The 16,988-nt window shown below is 51.5% G+C and overlaps 1 protein-coding gene across 3 annotated transcripts in view; it reads left to right on the top strand.

The window, feature by feature from the left end:
* LMCD1 (LIM and cysteine rich domains 1) overlaps positions 1-16,988 on the top strand; it is a 60,002-nt gene that overhangs the window by 25,789 nt on the left and 17,225 nt on the right. For all 3 annotated transcript variants that reach the window (XM_059077752.2, XM_067043572.1, XM_067043573.1), the window contains exons 2-3: positions 5,349-5,437; positions 12,110-12,365. In XM_059077752.2, coding sequence (XP_058933735.1) covers positions 5,349-5,437; positions 12,110-12,365 — 345 coding nt within the window. The remainder of the gene's footprint in view (positions 1-5,348; positions 5,438-12,109; positions 12,366-16,988) is intronic.

Raw genomic sequence — 16,988 nt, 5'->3', positions numbered from 1 at the left:
AGAGCATAGCAAAGAAGTAACACCTGCCTGGTTTCACTTCCTGGCTCCATCACTGACTGGCTATTGGATCTCGAAGTGGAGGCATAACCTCTCTGGGGCTGTTTCCTCCCCTGAAAATGAGGTTATACTGCAAGTGCCTCTCTGGCGGGTTCATCAAGAAGCTTAAATTAAATATTATGAAAACGCCTGGTGTACGCTCTGCACATAAGATGTACTCAGTCAATGTTAGCTACAATCACAACCATTAGGAAAGACAAAACAGTTTTGCTTAAAGTTATAATACGAATAAGGAGAGCCCCCTTCCCCAGAGGGGCTCCGGCCCAGACCATTGTGAAGAGGCAAGGTGCTTCTCCTCTCTCAGACTCACGGGCCTACATCACCTGTTGACTGGGAATAATGACTGTAGCTCACAGGGCTCTCATCATTGTTAAGGAAGAGAATGCTTTTGTAAAGTGAAATCGCTCTGTGGACTGTCGAGCTGTTTTTATTTGGGGGTTGTTGAGGGTAGTCAGGTAATTTCGGGACCATTTTTCTGTATATGATGTCAGTACTCTTCTGGACCGTCTCATAACTTCACCCCTCCCCCACCCATCTCCATCGTCTCTACACCTTCTCTCCTGGGACCCCGGGGTGGGGGGTGGGGGGAAGGGATGTGTTTAAGTAACAAAGCACACTGACCAGTAACACAGGTATGCTTATAGAGTTTACCTGTAAAAGACAAGTCAGAATACTTGGCTTGGAAGAGAGTTTAGTGTCAGTTCAGAACACCCCAGCTCAGAAAGCAAACCCATGGATAGTCAGGAGGGCATGTGATGGTGTTAAGATACAGTTTTCAAAAGGTAAAAAGCATGATTCTTGTGCAACTATGAAATGAAACTTAGCAAAGATTATATTCAACTCATTATATAGTGAAGGAACCAGTAAGCGATTTAGAGCAGTTCAAAAAGCATTTGAAGAGTTAGGGGTTCCTAGGTATATAACTAGTTAATGTCCTCCAGGACAATCAAACATAACCCAACCATACCTTTCTCAAAAGGACAAAAACTATTTGTATTGGTATCTCTACTGGACAAAAATCTACACGTTAACATGGAACTTCCCCGAGTCTAAGAATAGCAAGAAGTAAATGTCTCTAGATAATCCTTGCAGGGATGGGGTGGGGTGGAGAAAATGTCACATTGCCACCACCTGACATTGAAGGACGTGCCCCCCACCTTTCTGCTTTCCATCCGAGTTTTGGACTTTTTTTTTTTTTTTTTAAACAATGGTAAATACTTACCTCACTTCACAAACAACCTTTCCATCTTACATAAGGCTTACAACAGCCTTACTGAGGCAAAAAGGGCGGAGAAAACTCATTTCCAGAGGAGAAAACTGAGTTACAAGAGGAGAGAGAGAAGCTGGGCTTGGAGGAGAATCTCGTTTTCCAATTCCGAGCCTCTCGCTCGTCCTGAAACTCCATCTCACCCTTGCCCTTCTCTGCCCCCCTTCCGTTCAGCCCCCCATTGCTCTCGGCGGCATTGTTCCCCTTTGAGACTTCCCTTGGGGTTCACTGAAGGTAAATGCTCGGGGCGGGAGGAGACCCTGCCGCTCCCCACCCTTTGTATCCCAGGGGCTTCTGGTCTCATCCAAGTCCTTTTAAGTCCCCGTCACCATTCAGTTCCACAGCATCAGATGAACCACATCCTACTACCCCGAGCCAAAGAAAATTGTCCAAACACTTTATCCTCCCCTCGGGAAAAAGGACAGAAGGGATATGCTGTATTCCAAGAACCCAGTTTTTTAAGCGGTCGTCTTCTCATCTACTGTGAGCCACTTCACCACCTTTCATCTGAGATGGCATCCACATCAGAGAAACCCACTGTTTACAAACCGGAACATCTCATTTGAAACACCTGTTCTGCTTGATGTTTTCCCCTCGTCGATAAACAGGATGGTCATCTTCTGTGTCGGGGAGAGCTGGGTCCGTCTGCCTCCTTTTGCTGAATGGCACGGAGCGGACAAATGGCTGTTTACTGTGTTAAACTGTCAGCCAGGAAACGGGCAGCAAGGGTGGCCTGATGGCCCCAATCGGTTTCTTCCTTGCAAAAGGCCATTTATTTTTCTCACCCACGGGCTTCTGTTGCCATGGAAACCGTCCCATTAGCAGGACAGAGACTCAGCCCAATCCTGCTTCCTGCATCCAGTGACAGAGGCAACATTTCTAATCATGAAACAAAGTAGACAATAAGAAAGTATACGGGGTGTGCATTTAGAAACGTAGTTCCTCTGAAGTTGCCTAGAACTCCGAAGCTGGGAAAAAAAATTTTTTGAGAACATCTGATTCAGAGTATGTTTGTATGAGGTACACTGACAACAGCAAACACTCAGGGCATAGTAAGCGCATGCTAAGCCCTTTCCACGTGGCGGCCCATTGAACCCTCTCAGTGACTCCAGGGGGCAGGGTGGTTCTTATTCTCCCCATAACACAGATGAAGAAACAAGACCCCACGATGCACTCACCGGTCCAAGTCCAACAGAAGAAAGGGACAAAACTGGGGTGAAAATCCAGACCTCTGACCCCGAAGCCCGGACCTCTTAACTTGAAACAGCTGCCGTCCCTCTGTCTCTCTTGCCTCTGTCAAAAGCGAGCTCTTTTTTTTTTTTTGGTACGCGGGCCTCTCACTGTTGCAGCCTCTCCCGTTGCAGAGCACGGGCTCCAGACGCGCAGGCTCAGCGGCCATGGCTCACGGGCCCAGCCGCTCCGCGGCACGTGGGATCTTCCCGGACCCGGGCGCGAACCCGTGTTCCCTGCATCGGCAGGCGGACTCTCAACCACTGCGCCACCAGGGAAGCCCAAAAAGCGAGCTCTTGAAAGGTGCTGGACGCCCCTGTCCATCCAGCGTCCGCCATTTTTATCTGAGCATATAATCCTTCCCACCTCCGCCATAAGCTCCTCTGTAAGAGCCCACAGAACCAGGATTCCACGCAACAGGATACGGGCCACCCCGATCCAGGCCAGTTTTCTCATTTCCCAGAGGACCACCTTAGGCTGGGCAGGCAAAGGACTCACCTCCAGCTGCACAGCTAATAAACGTCGGAGTTGACACCGTAGGGCCAGCCCCCCGACCCACGGGCCCGAGCTCGGCTGTACTGGGCTGCCTTGCATCTAAACCAAACCCTGAGCCAGCAGTTCAGCTCTCCGGGCCAAGCATCGGGGCTAATCCCCTTGTAGGAAGGCTGTTAAGTCGACAGTCCTTAGAAGAACAGTGCTCCAGCGGGCGGGGCGGTTTGTCACTTAGGAAATTCTCCCGCGTAGCTCTTACGTCTCAGGCTTTGCTGCCTCTGGGTAAACCTAAAACCATCCAGTGATGAAGCCTGATTCATGAATCATACACCTCCCCGCAAAACTTCAAAGCACTTAAACATGAAGTGTTATGGGATCGTTGTATTTCAGCTAGTAGAATCCAGCGTGTCAGGAACAAGACGCAAGGTTTTCTATGCCAACAGCTTTAGGGAGCAAAGTTCCGCCCACGGATGAAAGCTCCCCAGCTCAGACAACGAGATGGCGGTGAGCATCGTCTTGGTTTTCCATTTTAACAGGAATCTAGCACTGAATAGGCACAAATATACACATGCACCCCTTCAAATCCGTGCCACATGGCTCTTACTCCCGAGGCTGTGAAGGTGTATTAGACAGAACAGCAAAGTGTCTGAGGACGTGGTATAAACAACGGTCACCAAGCAGGAGGTGTGGAGCTGGGTATTATCAGCGGGAAGACTTGGGCGGGAGAAGAGAAATACTGTGAAGGGTAACTGTTTCTTCCTATGTGTCCTTGTTTGAATTCTGACACAAGCGATGAGGACAGCCTCACGACTTGTCTTCTCCCCACTTAACAAGCAGAGAGAGTAGAGGTGTCATGCCCCACAGAGGATGCTCAGATTGTGACACCCTACCCATCCAGCCCTTTTGTGCCCTCCTGCCCTTGCATACCTCCTCCTTCTGCTAGGACCTCCTTCTCCTGCTTTCCTGCCTGCTCACCTTGCACGGCCCCAATCCTGAGTCACTGCCTCTGAGAAGCCTCTCTGGAATTCCCATTTGGGTTAGCACCTTCCTCTGTGCTCCTAAAGTGTGTGCAAGATAAACAGCAGCCACCATTTGTAGCGGCTAAGGTGGGTGGGCACATTACATGCATTATCTCTGTACCCATTTGACAGGTAAGGAAACTGAGGCTCAGTTTGTCCAAGGCTGTTACGTCACAAAGCTGGGTTTGGAATCCAGGTCTCTCAGGCTCCAAAGTCCATGTCTTTCTACTACACAACAGGCAGCTGTCCTTGCCTCCAACTAATCCCTTCCCAGGAAAGGGGATAAGTATGTGTTTCTCCATCTCCCCCTAGACCGTGCACTCCTCTAGGGCACCGTGAGTCTTACCACGTATCCCTGTGCCTGGCACATAGCAGATGCTAAATAAATGGTTAAAGGAATCAATAGTTTGTTGAATCAGAAGCTTATCCCTTTATCCCACAAGGTGATGGAACACTGCTTCTGATAAAATCCTAGTACGTGTGGTCCCCAGCCCAAGTCAGCGCCCACCCCCAGTGGAAAGTCAGGTCAATTTCTCAGCTGGCAGATCCATATACTAACCCACTGCTTCTCCAAGTTTCACGTCATATGAATCTCCTGGGAATTGTGTGAAAGAGCAGATTCTAATTCAAAAGGGCTGAGACCTTCATGGGTGGGGCGTTTCCTGCAGGCTTCTGGTGATGCTGCTGGTTTGAAGACCCCATTTGAGAGCCAGCTGGGTCTAAATACATCAGCCAGCCAACAGCCAATGCACTTTGGTTACCTTTGGCTGGTAATGAACAATGAAACCTGTCTCATGCGTTGCTCTCCTTCCAAAAGACGACCAGATTTCAAATGCTCCTGATTTTCCATGATTTAGCAAAATATTTAAGTTATGCTTTGAGCTATAAACATCTGGCAGCATGAACCTTTGTGCCTGTAGCTTTGGTTTAATCACACCCTATCAATAAATCACAAATAAATGAGAGACGGGAGGCACTCACTGGAAGATTCCATTCCAGTGACAAGCGGATCAGGGGAGTGGGTGAGGGTGGGGGAAGGCTCGGATGAGCCCCAGGGCATTTCTACTGGGAAAGTTCCACCCTTCCACACTTGCCTACCCCATGGCCACTTTCCCGACTGGTCTCCTCCATTCCTGGTAAACAGTAAAGTGATGGCTTATTCATCTCGAGACCTTTGAACCCCACACAATTGCTTTGCTGGCATGCCAAGTCTTTAGAGGTCAAGCATCCCCGGTCCAAGACATTTGGAAGGAAAACACCCTCTTTTCTGTCTCCTTTTCCAGATGTCCCTGGGCCAGCAGCAGTCAGCAAGAGGTGTGCCTTGTCTGAGATGCAAGGGGATGTGTTCGGGCTTCGAGCCACATTCATGGAGGTAACGGAGTTTGTCAAGAGAGGCTCTGCCTGCCTTCATTTCTTGGCTGTCCTTTCTGGGAACCCTGGTCATTCTCTGCTGGGACTGCTTAGGATGCATGTGTTGCTGGTGGACTGGCTCCGGGGTGAATGCCTTCTTGCTTGGCTTAATTCAGAAATGACAGAAAAGCCCTTGAGGGGCCAAGATGAAGATGGAGTTAAGGGCTTTATAAACCATTTCCAGGTGGAGGCTGCCAAGCTCAGCCCGGTGAGGATGATCTGGGAAGCGGTGGACAGTTGTTAGCTGGCGCCTGGTCCACGCTGGGTAGACCTGTCTGTCCTGGGGTTTGGTGTATGGGCTTCATCTCCCCCTCCTGCGCCATCATCCCCCTGGGGTTCTGACCAAAGAGTGCCCCTGGGACAGAAATAAAAGCCACTGTGTCCACAGTACTTAAAAACCAGGACCTGGGGGCTTCTCTGGTGGCGCAGTGGTTGAGAGTCCGCCTGCCGATGCAGGGGACGCGGGTTCGTGCCCCGGTCCGGGAGGATCCCACATGCCGCGGAGCGGCTGGGCGCGTGAGCCGTGGCCGCTGCGCCTGCGCGTCCGGAGTCTGTGCTCCGCGGCGGGGGAGGCCGCGGCAGTGAGAGGCCCGCGCACCGCAAAAAAAAAAAAAAAAAAAAACAGGACCTGGTATTCACATCCAGGCAGGAGGGCTGTGAGATCCAGCTGGACTTGGACTCGCAGCACCGTTCTTTTTTTTTTTTTTTCATTGAGGACTCTGAAAACAAGAGGTAGGGCTGCCCTCTGCACAGTCCCCAGGCAGCATCTGCGTGGATCGTATGCCCTGCAGGTGTGCAGGTCACAGCCTGGGGGGCCGTCCCTGCAGCCCAGGGAGAGAGAGAGGCTAAGCCCTGTAGGGCTCGAGAGCTAAAAAGGAGCTTTTGTCTCCACTGCCAGAGGGCTTGCCTTGGGCACTCAGCGGAAGAACAAAACCGGGGAGATGTTTGTCTCAGGGAAGTTGATTTCCACTGTGAGATAGCAGTTACAAAAAATGCTTATTGAGCTGAGCTACATCTTTTGTAATTAAACGCTAAAATAACCCTAAGCAGGAGGTATCAGTATGTCCACTTTACAGATCAGGAAAGGGAGGGTGGGTAATGGGGGAACGGCTACCAGAGGGCAGAATTCCGACTCAGGTCTGTATGAAGCCCCATGCCATGCTGTCAACCATTCTGCATGCAGTACTGTGGTCCAAGCACAAGACTGCTCCTTGATGCTATTCCCAGGCAGTCCCCACTTCGGAGGCGCTCATATGGTCTTCCGGACGCCAGGGACCGTCAAGGTCATCCAATCCTAACACCCGCCCCCTGCACAAATTCCTCCCACAGCTAGGATGTCCTTCCAGGGCGAAGAGCTCCCCACGCATCGATTTTGGCCACTTGAGCTCTTTCTGGCCTTGAAAAGGGTCCGCCTCCCTATCATTTCACCCCGTTGGTCCTGAATCTGCCACCAGGGTGTCACAGATCAAGGCTGGCCCCTCATCAGCTCTCTGAAGACAAGCGAGACTGCCTCCCTCAAGAGTTCTTGGAGCCCAGGGATAATGTTCCCTAAATGCACACATGGCATCAGTGCAGTAATGTTTCCATTCTCTCAAGGACCACAGTCCCGCGCTGTTATCTGGCACCTGAAAATGGATGTTTGATATATTTCGTCTGGTTTCCTAGTTGTTGATGGCAGGAGGGCAATTCTGGACCCTGTTCCTCTCGCCTAGGAACAGAAGCCTCTCAGCACGGTTTTTACCCCATTTCCTCACCATCCTACAAGTTCTCTGAACGTCAAGGGAACTTGTCCTTGAGAAACACAGACCGCAGCTTTTAGGTCCTGCCTATCCGGTGTCACCTTGGAACAACCTTAACAGGGGCCGAAATTTGAGGCTTCGTGGAGCAGTGAGGTCGCAGAACCTCAGCAGGGAAACCGTGTCAAACCGTGTTTATGCTTCAGTTCTCATGTTCTCACTAGCTTGGAAGATACTTAAAGGATCAGAGTGGCAGCCAGTCTGGTTTCATGGGAAAGTGTCCTAACTAATAATCACAGGACGGAATTCATGTGCTGACTCTGCTTGAATAAGACACTTCCCTTCTCTAAGCCTCAGATTTCCCATCTGAAAAATGGGAAGGCTGGAGCTGGTGGGCCCTAGGATCCCCTTCCAGCTTTACAATTCCATAGTTCCAGGCAAACTGTCTGGAATCCAATGACGGATTCACGCGGTTAGTAGAATCAGAATGGTCTTCGTATTCGCAGCACAGAATAAGCAGAATTACTTAGAGAGGAGGGTACGGTGTGAAGACAAGAGCAGACTTGCAGAACAAACATATCATGGAAACGTAAGGGGAGCCCCCCGCCCCCCAGCGGCCTTCAGCAGCCCGCTTTCCAAACGGCCACGCCGGACTCCCTGCCCGCAGGGGCCAACCTCACAGGATGCTGAGCTGCCATACGGGGCGGACAGAAGCGGGCCTCCAGGAGGCCAAGCTTCTCAGAGAGAGCCCAGGGCAAGGCTTCTTCCTCGCCTGCAGAGATTTCTCATCATTCTAATAGCTTTATGTTTTAAAGGCGCACCAACTGCAGTGAGTAGAGGGGAAAAAACCTGATCTGAGAGGGAAGCAGGGGACACACTATGAAAAATGGAAGGGAGACCACTGGCTCTGCAAATTACAAAATTTTACATCCTTCGGGGGTCTCTCTGGATGGATTCCCCCACTCTCCTCATCGCGGCACCCCTTTGATGTTAATCCTGCTCTTCTCGCCAGGGTCAGGATCTTCATAGGTGGCTGAGCAGTAAGACAACAGCTGGGCTTCCTGTCAGCCTGAGGTGCCTAAGCTCCTGAGAGGGCCATCCTCCTGCCTCTCGCGCTTTGGGGGTGCATGAGAATCCCCTCTGGAACAGGGTCGCTAGTGCCCGGGCCCAGATCCCACTCCAGACGCGTGAACGTAACTGGCGGGGGCCAAGCGGGGCATCCCCAAGTTCACACAGCCCCCCCAGGTGATGTGGGCGTGCAGCAAAGCTGGAAAACTCAGCAACTAGATCAGGGGTCAGCGAACTGTCTTTAAAGAGCCAGACGGTAATCGTTTTCGGCTTCACAAGCCGCACGGCCTCCGTCACAGCTATTCAACTTGGCCCTTGTAGCAGGAAATCATCCATAGACAATACGTAAATGAATGAACGTGACTGTGTTCTGTGAAGTCTTTATTTAGGGACACGGAGATTCAAATTTCTCATCATTTTCATGTGTCCCAAGAGAGTAAAACCTTCTTTTGAATCTTCTTCAACCGTGTAAAAACTATCCTTAGTTCACAGGCCATATAAAAAGAGGCGATGGACTGGATTCTGCCAGTGGGCTGTAGTTTGCCAACCCCTGCTAGAGACCGACCGTCTCATTTTACAGATAAGAAACTTGCCAGGGGTCTGTGGTGGGCTAGTGTTCAGGCTGGGATTAGATCCCAAGGCCCTGCCATTCCCACAATTCCAGGTTGCCTACAACAGACGGCAGAATGGCCGTTGTGACGCCACTGAGGATCTTTCCAGATCCCTCTGTGTCCCCTGCAATCTGGGTGCCTGGGAAGAGCGGGGTGGGCCCGAGGGGGTGTCCTCCTCATCTGTAAAGTCTCCAGAACGCGTCTGCTGACATGAAGAGCGTGAAGAAGGAAAAATAACGTGGACACGATCTCAGAGAACATCTATTTGTCAGCATCTTTCCATTTCAACGCGTTCTGCGTTCCCAACGCCTCGCGCAGCATCCTGAGCGTCTACGTGAACCAACAGGGCAAAGGGCAGCTTCCCCCCCCCCACTTCCACGTACGGAAGGTTTGGGGACGTCAGAGGACCCGGTGGGACACTGGGCTTTCCTTCACTTCCCTCCTCGTCCTCCTCTCTCCGCTTCCTGCCCTGCTGCTGCCCCCCCTCACCCCGCCCCATAAACCAAAAGTGCCCTCACCTGTCTTCTTCAAGAATCAGTTTCCTCCGTGACTGGCTCATCAAGAATATTACTGGGTCATGAATAAAATGCCCCAGTTCCGTAAAACAAGCAACCCTTTCTCATGAGAACGAAAAGAAAAGGCTTCTTGCATTTGCCTTTTAGGGTCCTATTCATCCTTAGAGATAATTTCTCTGGAATTATCATTGAGATCTGCGATCTTAACGTGTCTCAAATGGCAGCCCACTGAATGTGAACTTGGACTGGAAGCTTCTCCTCAAACAACGCTGGAAATGCTGCCTTCTCTTCCCCTTAATGTCACACTGCATACCCGTGCGTTAAAAACAAGAAGCAGGGGCTTCCCTGGTGGCGCAGTGGTTGAGAATCTGCCTGCCAATGCAGGAGACACGGGTTCGTGCCCTGGTCCGGGAGGATCCCACATGCCGCGGAGCAACTAAGCCCGTGAGCCATGGCCGCTGAGCCTGTGCGTCCGGAGCCTGTGCTCCGCAAAGGGGGAGGCCACAACAGTGAGAGGCCCGCATACCGCAAAAAAAAAAAAAAAAAAAAAAAACAAGCAGCCTTGCACTGAAGAAATGTGTGTAACCTTCTGTAGCCTGCTGACCTCCATCACCGCCGAGCCCTTTCCCTGGGCCACATCCTGACCTCCTGGGGGAACGGGTCCAGGCAGCAGAACCCAGCCCCCCCCCCCCCACCGCCAGCGCATATTCGACTCCCACCTCGCCCAGCCTGATTCTACCTTATGTTATGGTTTCCACCTGATTTTCTCTCCCTCTCCCACCCCAACTGCAGTCTCCTTGAAGGTTGTGATGGGGCCTCCTTCTCTTCACATTAGACTAGCATTTCTCAGCCTCAGCACTACTGACATTTGGGACTGGATAATTCTTTGCCGTGGAGGGAGTTGTCCTGTGTATTGTAGGATGTTTACCAGCATCCTTGGCCTCTATGCTACAGACGTCATAGCACCCCGCTGAGACTATCAAAAGTGTCTCCATGCTCAGCCTTAAAAAAGAACAAAAGAATGCCATCTGCAGCAACATGGATGGACCTAGAGATTGTCATACTGAGTGAAGTAAGTCAGACCCAGAAAGACAAATATTATATGATATCGCTTATATGTGGAATCTAAAAAAAGGGTACAAATGAACTTAACCTACAAAACAGAAGTAGAGTCATGGATGCAGAAAACAGACTTATGGTTACCAGGGTATGGGGGGTGGGGAGGGATAAACTGGGAGGTTGGGATTGACATATACACACCACTATATATAAAATAGATAACTGATAAGAACCTGCTGTATAGCACAGGGAACTCGACTCAATACTCCGTAATGACCTATATGGAAAAAGAATCTAAAAAAAAAAAAAAGAGTGGAATATGTATATGTATAACTGCTTCACTTTGCTCTACAGCAGAAACTAACACAACATTGTAAATCAACTATGCTCCAATAAAAGTTTTTTTTTTAAAGTGTCTCCAGACGTTGTCAAACGCCCTCTGGGGACAGTTCTGACCTTGGTTGGGAACCACTCACTGATGCAGACCATCAGGGCACGCGTCTGGTAGGCCCACAGTCAAAATTTGTGCTAAATGATTAAATGCATCAGTCTCCTGAGCTTAGAAGACAAAAGAAGGGTTCCTCCAGGCAGGCCTGGCTGTGCAGCGCTCATGCAACTGCCCTGACAGGTCTCTGGCTTAGGCCTGCCCCATCCCGCGGTAGGTCTTGATGTAGCTCCCTTGACCTAACAAGCTCTGAATCGCGTGTGTTCCAGCATCTGAGACACAGCACGCCTAAGGGGACACGGCCAGGAAGGGAGGGGAGGGGTTTTCCTCTCACACTGGGGAACACTCTGGATATCTAAACCTTAACAGCAGGACACAAAGCAGCCAACTGCTTTTGTTTTTAATTGTCAGAGGGACGTGTCAGGCTTCAAGTCACTGTGAAGCTTCCCCGGGACGCTTTTTCTTTTCCCAGCCCCAGGACAAAGCCTTGGCAAGGGACATCAATCTCTCCAGCCCGAGGGGTTTCCTAAATTCACTCCCTTCCCCCCAGGTCCTGTCCACCAGTGTCTTGAAGAAAATTCCCAGCTGTATTTTAACTTCAGCGGAGTGCTAAAGAGTTTACAAGTTGCTGAAGCTCTCTGGGGCTCATGAATCTTGGGAGACAATTTCAATAATTCTTTAGAGCAGGGATCAGTAGACTTGTTTTTATAAAGGGCCAGATAGTAGATATTTTAGGCTCGGTGGGCCACGTGATCTCTGCTGCAATTACTTATCTGCTGTTGCTGCCCAAAGACAATATGTAAATGAATGGGCATGGCTGTGTTCCAATAAAACTTTATTTACAGAAGCAAGTTGTGGGCCGGGTTTAGCCCACAGGCTGTAAAGACTCCTGCTGTAGAACATCTCCAGTGACGAACCAGCCTTTGCCACCCCCATGATCAAGAGGAAAAATGTGCTGCTCTTTTTACCCACGAGAGTCATACCCACATTCCCCACAGACAGACATTCTGATAGGAAGACGTGAGTTTCTGATCTCAAAGGCCTTTTGGGCTCCGGTTACCATTTGTCTGCCGCTAACCTTTTCAAGTTACTAAAGTTAAACTTTGAGCTTGCTTTCCAAAGTGTAGATGCTGCCAGCGGGGGAGATTCTGCCTCTCTTTTCTGGAGGTTGATCTCACTTGTCCCCATCCCACCCCCCAGGAAAATGTGCAAGTCATGCAAATGCAGTCAAGAGGACCACTGCCTGAGCTCGGACCTGGAAGACGATCGGAAAATTGGCCGCTTGCTGATGGACTCCAAGTATTCCACCCTCACGGCCCGAGTGAAAGGTGGGGACGGCATCCGGATTTACAAGAGGAACCGAATGATCATGACCAACCCCATTGCCACCGGGAAAGATCCCACCTTTGACACCATCACCTATGAGTGGGCTCCGCCTGGAGTCACCCAGAAACTGGTAAGCGAGCTTCCTGCAACCCAGTGGTTGTTTCCCTACCCTTGTAAATAGGAGCCATGCCATAGGTTCCTGGATGTCAAAGACAAGGTAAGAAGAGGGCAAGTTTGCAAAAATGGTAGGAAAATAGCTATGGTTTCGAAACTGCTCCTGCCTCACTCTGAGATCTTGAAGTGAAAACTGTCTGGGCCTCAGTTTTCCTCGTCCATGAAATGGGTAGAGGTGTTCACGTGAATTCTAAGGGGCCCTTCCAGCTCTAGTACAGGGCTGCTCATGGCTCCCTTTAGGTTCCCCACTTCTGAACAGAGGATGGTTTATTGTTCAGTACTCTCAGAGTGCTCATGTTCAGCCATAACTTCTTCATTTTCCCTCAAAGTGGCCTGCGATCTGCCCTTGGCAAGTCTCGGGGAGAGCACAGGAACACTCCTCTCTTCTCCCTAACTCCTGGGCTTAGAAGAGAGTAGTAAATTGGCTTTACACAACCCTAGGGAAGAGGCACCCAGAGAAGGACAAGGCCCAGAGAGAGCAGGTAACTTGCACAAGGGCACCCCGTGGCCGCCCACTAAAAGGACCCAAGAAAAGTCCCCAGCACAGGCCTCACCCCCGACCATTAAATCGGAAGCTCCAGATGGCAGGATCCGAATTATCAGACACGAGTATTTAAACGAAGCCCCAGGTAATGCCCCACGTGGGACCCCTTCAAGACCCAGAGCAGCGGACCAGTGCCCCTCAAATTTTTCCACAAGCGTATAAACCATCCGGAGAGCTCGCCGAAACACGTCGAGCAGGCTCAGGGCCTGCTGCTCAGGTTCTGAGAACCTGCAGTCCTGCCAGGCTCCCAGGTCACGCGGCTGCTGCCGGCTCCCAGCGCACACCTGGAGTAGCAAGGACCCAGATGATTTCTACAGGTTAGTGACACTAAAAACACCCTACAGTGTTAAAGATGCAAGCCTGACGTCGAATTCCATCTCTCCTGGGAGAAGAGGAGAGCCTTTCGAGACCCGTGTGTCCCTGTCCCTGCGGGCTCCCCCCACAGCTCCTGCTACGCCCCCTTCACTGAGTGCCTTGCATGGCCATGACTTTCCACCTCCCGGCCCTGCACCACTCTACGGCAGACCCGGGCTCTCTAGGCTCCTGCCGTCCTCGGGGACTTTGCACATGCTGTCCCCTCTCCTTGAAGCATCCTTTCCCGGCTCTCTGCAGGGCCGGCCCCGTGCGCCAGTCGTATCTCAGACAGGCCGTCCCCCACTACCCGCTCTGTGGAAGACGTCACCCATCCCCCTGCTACATTTCTCCTCCCTCCCAGTTCTCCGCGGTGTCTGGAGAAGCTCTTATTTCGAGCTGGCCTTGTCTCACGCGTGTCTGCTCTTCGTCATCGCCTCTCCCCTACGCTGGAGCGAAGCGAGGCCCGCGAGAGCACGCGCCTGCCCGTCCCGTGTACCGTCTCGTCCCTCGCCTTACACCGCACAGAGCACGCGGCGGGCTTGAGGGGTATGGGCGCCACGTCGCCGCCCAGCCAGGGACACTCCACGTGTTGTCTGCGGACGGGCACTGCTCCCCCAAATCCTTGTGACTGGTCCACAGTCGGAAGCAGAGAAATTGAGAATAAATGTTGGGAAAATTTGGTGGCACTTGACATCCAAGCGCGTGACGGCTGAGCAGAGCTCCTGCGTGGTCAGCCTCACGTGGAAATCTCACGTGGCCTGGGCTAGATTGTCATCACGTGCACTGAGCCCGCAAATCATCTTGCAATCCGTGAAAAAAAACACCAAACAAACCTTGATCCTTCACCATAGAAGGCTCGAGCAGCACAGTGCTAAGCTGGAGCTTAAGAGGGGGAAAAAAAAAATCCCTTCTAGATAAAGTGAAGCGAGGCAAAATTTTTTTCTTGTTTTTTTTCAAAGCTTTGCTGTTTGAGAAGCATATTTTAAAAGAACGCTTCAGCCTGCATGAGCTCAGACACCCTGTGAGGTGAGGGTTAGTTTACATGTGAGGAAACACAGAATGCTGAACTGGACTTCGGCAGCTCCAGCGGGTAGGCAGGGGCAGGTCGGGGGCCACGAAGGGTGGCACAGAATAGCAGCAGTGCTGGGTGGTTCCGAACGCGGCTCTGCCTTCCAGCACCCGGGCCTGGGTGAGCCATCAGTGGGTCTCCAAGATGTCAGTGGAAACTAAAGCAAGCAGCTCATAAAAGAGCCAGCTGTGGGCGTCAGGCACTGACTGGTGAAAACCCCAAATGCTTCAGCCCCAGACTAATCAGAGCAAGGCATCGTCGGGCCGTGATTAATGCCGGCTCATAAAACCACATGGGATAAAGGCCCCTCTGTCTGCCCTGCGTCTGGCCTGCCTGAGCAAATCGCATTTCTGAGATTGGACGACTTTCTTCCCATTCACCCTTCCGACTATTTTTTTTAATAACCAAGTGATCCGGACTGATTATATTTTGGAAATGGGACTGAATCTTGCTCACTGACACCCTTCCCAACCAGAATAGAAGCCAGAGAAATGCTTAAGCCTTCAAAGACTAAAGTCACAATAAACCTAATTGCTAGTTATGTATTGAGTACTAACTATGAGCCAGGCACTACGCTAAGACCTGCACACGCACAATCGCATCTGATTTTCCGACACCGTTAGGGCTGTACTATTATTACCCTCATCTACAGAAGAAGAAACTGAGGCTCAGAGAGGTGAATGGGTCTTTGAAAGCTAGCCGGGAATTTGGGGGGAGGCAAGACGGAGAAGATGAAGGGAACCGACATCCATGGAGTATTTGTATAGGAAGGATATCAACACCTCACGACTCCCTGTGCGCTGGGTGCGTTACTGCCCCACTCACAGCCCAGCCTCTGCTCCCTTACCCGTGGCGGTCAGAGCACTCTCTCTCACCGAGCCCTCATTGGGCCTCAGAATCCTACTCAACACAGCACTCCAGGCTGCGATGATTGACCAGAATTGACGTGTAGCGTGAAGCCCATTTGCTCTCTTTGTCTGACGGCTGGAGAAGAATCAGAAAGCACAGAATCAGGACTGGATTTTCTGGTTCCAGACTGTGTGTGTCCCCGCTGCCCAACCCTGGGAAAAGAGCATCTTTCTCCTCCACTTTTCTCTCTGCTCTTTTGATTTCTCTCCTGAAAAAGCCTGGTTCCAGGAACCTCTTCACCCAGTATGGCCGTGCCAGACAGCAAAGCACCAAACGATTCAGAAAGTCTCTCACGAAAAACGTAAAACCTAAACCAGTCTTTCCAACTGATCCTAGAAAAGGCATCTTGCTAAAGGTTTTGGGAACATGACCTTAGTCAGCTTCGTGGAGAAATACCTGAGAGATGCTCTTACAGGCTCTGAGCAGCAGCGGGCAGCTGACTGTGACCCTGCCTCCCTCCCCATCTTCCCCTTCCCGAGTCCATGCCCACGGATAGCGATTGTCTGAGGGCTGCCTTGAGGTGGGTTCTGAGACCTGCATCTGGGTTGATTAGCCATGTCTGCCATCAGTGTGTGCCTAGGGAGGGTGGGAGGGGTCTCAGGCTGGCCAGGCAAGGCCAGCTATCAGGAAACACATGCCAGTGGTAGCCGGATGCTGAGGTCTTGCCAATGCAAAGGCAAAGAGCCGGTACCCAGCTGGGGCTTTGAGGACACTGTGAGTGCAGGCGCAACCTCGACCACAGGGCTGACTTATAAAGTCGAGCAGGGAGGGGTGCAGGCCCTAGAAGACCAGAGCCACACACAGATCAAGGACTACAGAATCCTGGCACCAGGCAATGCTTCCACAGCCCCCTCACCCTGAAATGATGACAAAAGGAAATTCCCCAGAGATTGGGGGACATTTTTTTTTCTCTTTGCAAATCACCCAACTTGTAGACAGTCCGTATAGAAGAAGTTGAGACCCAAGCTGCTGAGTTCAAAGCTGTCTCTGCCGCATACTAGCTGTGTGACCTTCGGGAGGTTACTTAACTTCTCTGTGCCTCAGTTTCACAAGGGATAATATTAGTATCTTCCTACTAGGGGTGTTGTGAGAATTAAATGGGTCAGGCACTTAGAAGAAGGCCTGGCACGCAGTAAGCAGCACGTAGGTGTTAGATGTCCCTACCATTCCTCATACCACTCCACTGGGGGAAGAAAGCAGCCTTCCCAGAAGAGGCTGCTCTCCCCTCTGCCGAATCCTCTGTGCGACTGGGGCTGCTGCTTCAGCACTCGGAGTCAGTGCGATACTGGCCAGGTCTGGATGCCCGTTCTGGCAGCATGAGCAAAGTTCTTGTTTCCATTTCTGCAAAATGCTTCCCGAGATTCTAGGAGCCGCCGGGCAGGCCCCAGGCAAGAAATAGGAAGGGCTGGCCGGGGGATTTCCCCTGCCCCGCCCCTGCTGCATCTCCCCAGGGCCCTGTGCCCCACCCCAGCCTGCTGGCTGTTGGGCTGCTGGCTTCCTGTCCTCTGTGGGTCCCATCCCTTCCCCCACCCACTGCCCTCGGATGTCCTACTTCAGTCTCCCCCAGGAGGACTCACTTCCAGGCCCCTGCAGGCTCCTAAATCAGAGCGGGCCTGGGAAGCTTTCCCACAAGGTCACCAAGTGAGTCCTAGACACCCCAAAGTTTGAGACAAGGGTCTTCAGATCTACCCGTCTGGCCTGTT

This window comes from Kogia breviceps, chromosome 10, assembly GCF_026419965.1.
Source record: "Kogia breviceps isolate mKogBre1 chromosome 10, mKogBre1 haplotype 1, whole genome shotgun sequence".
Classification (NCBI taxonomy): domain Eukaryota; kingdom Metazoa; phylum Chordata; class Mammalia; order Artiodactyla; family Physeteridae; genus Kogia; species Kogia breviceps.
This window is presented reverse-complemented; position numbering and strand designations above follow the sequence as displayed.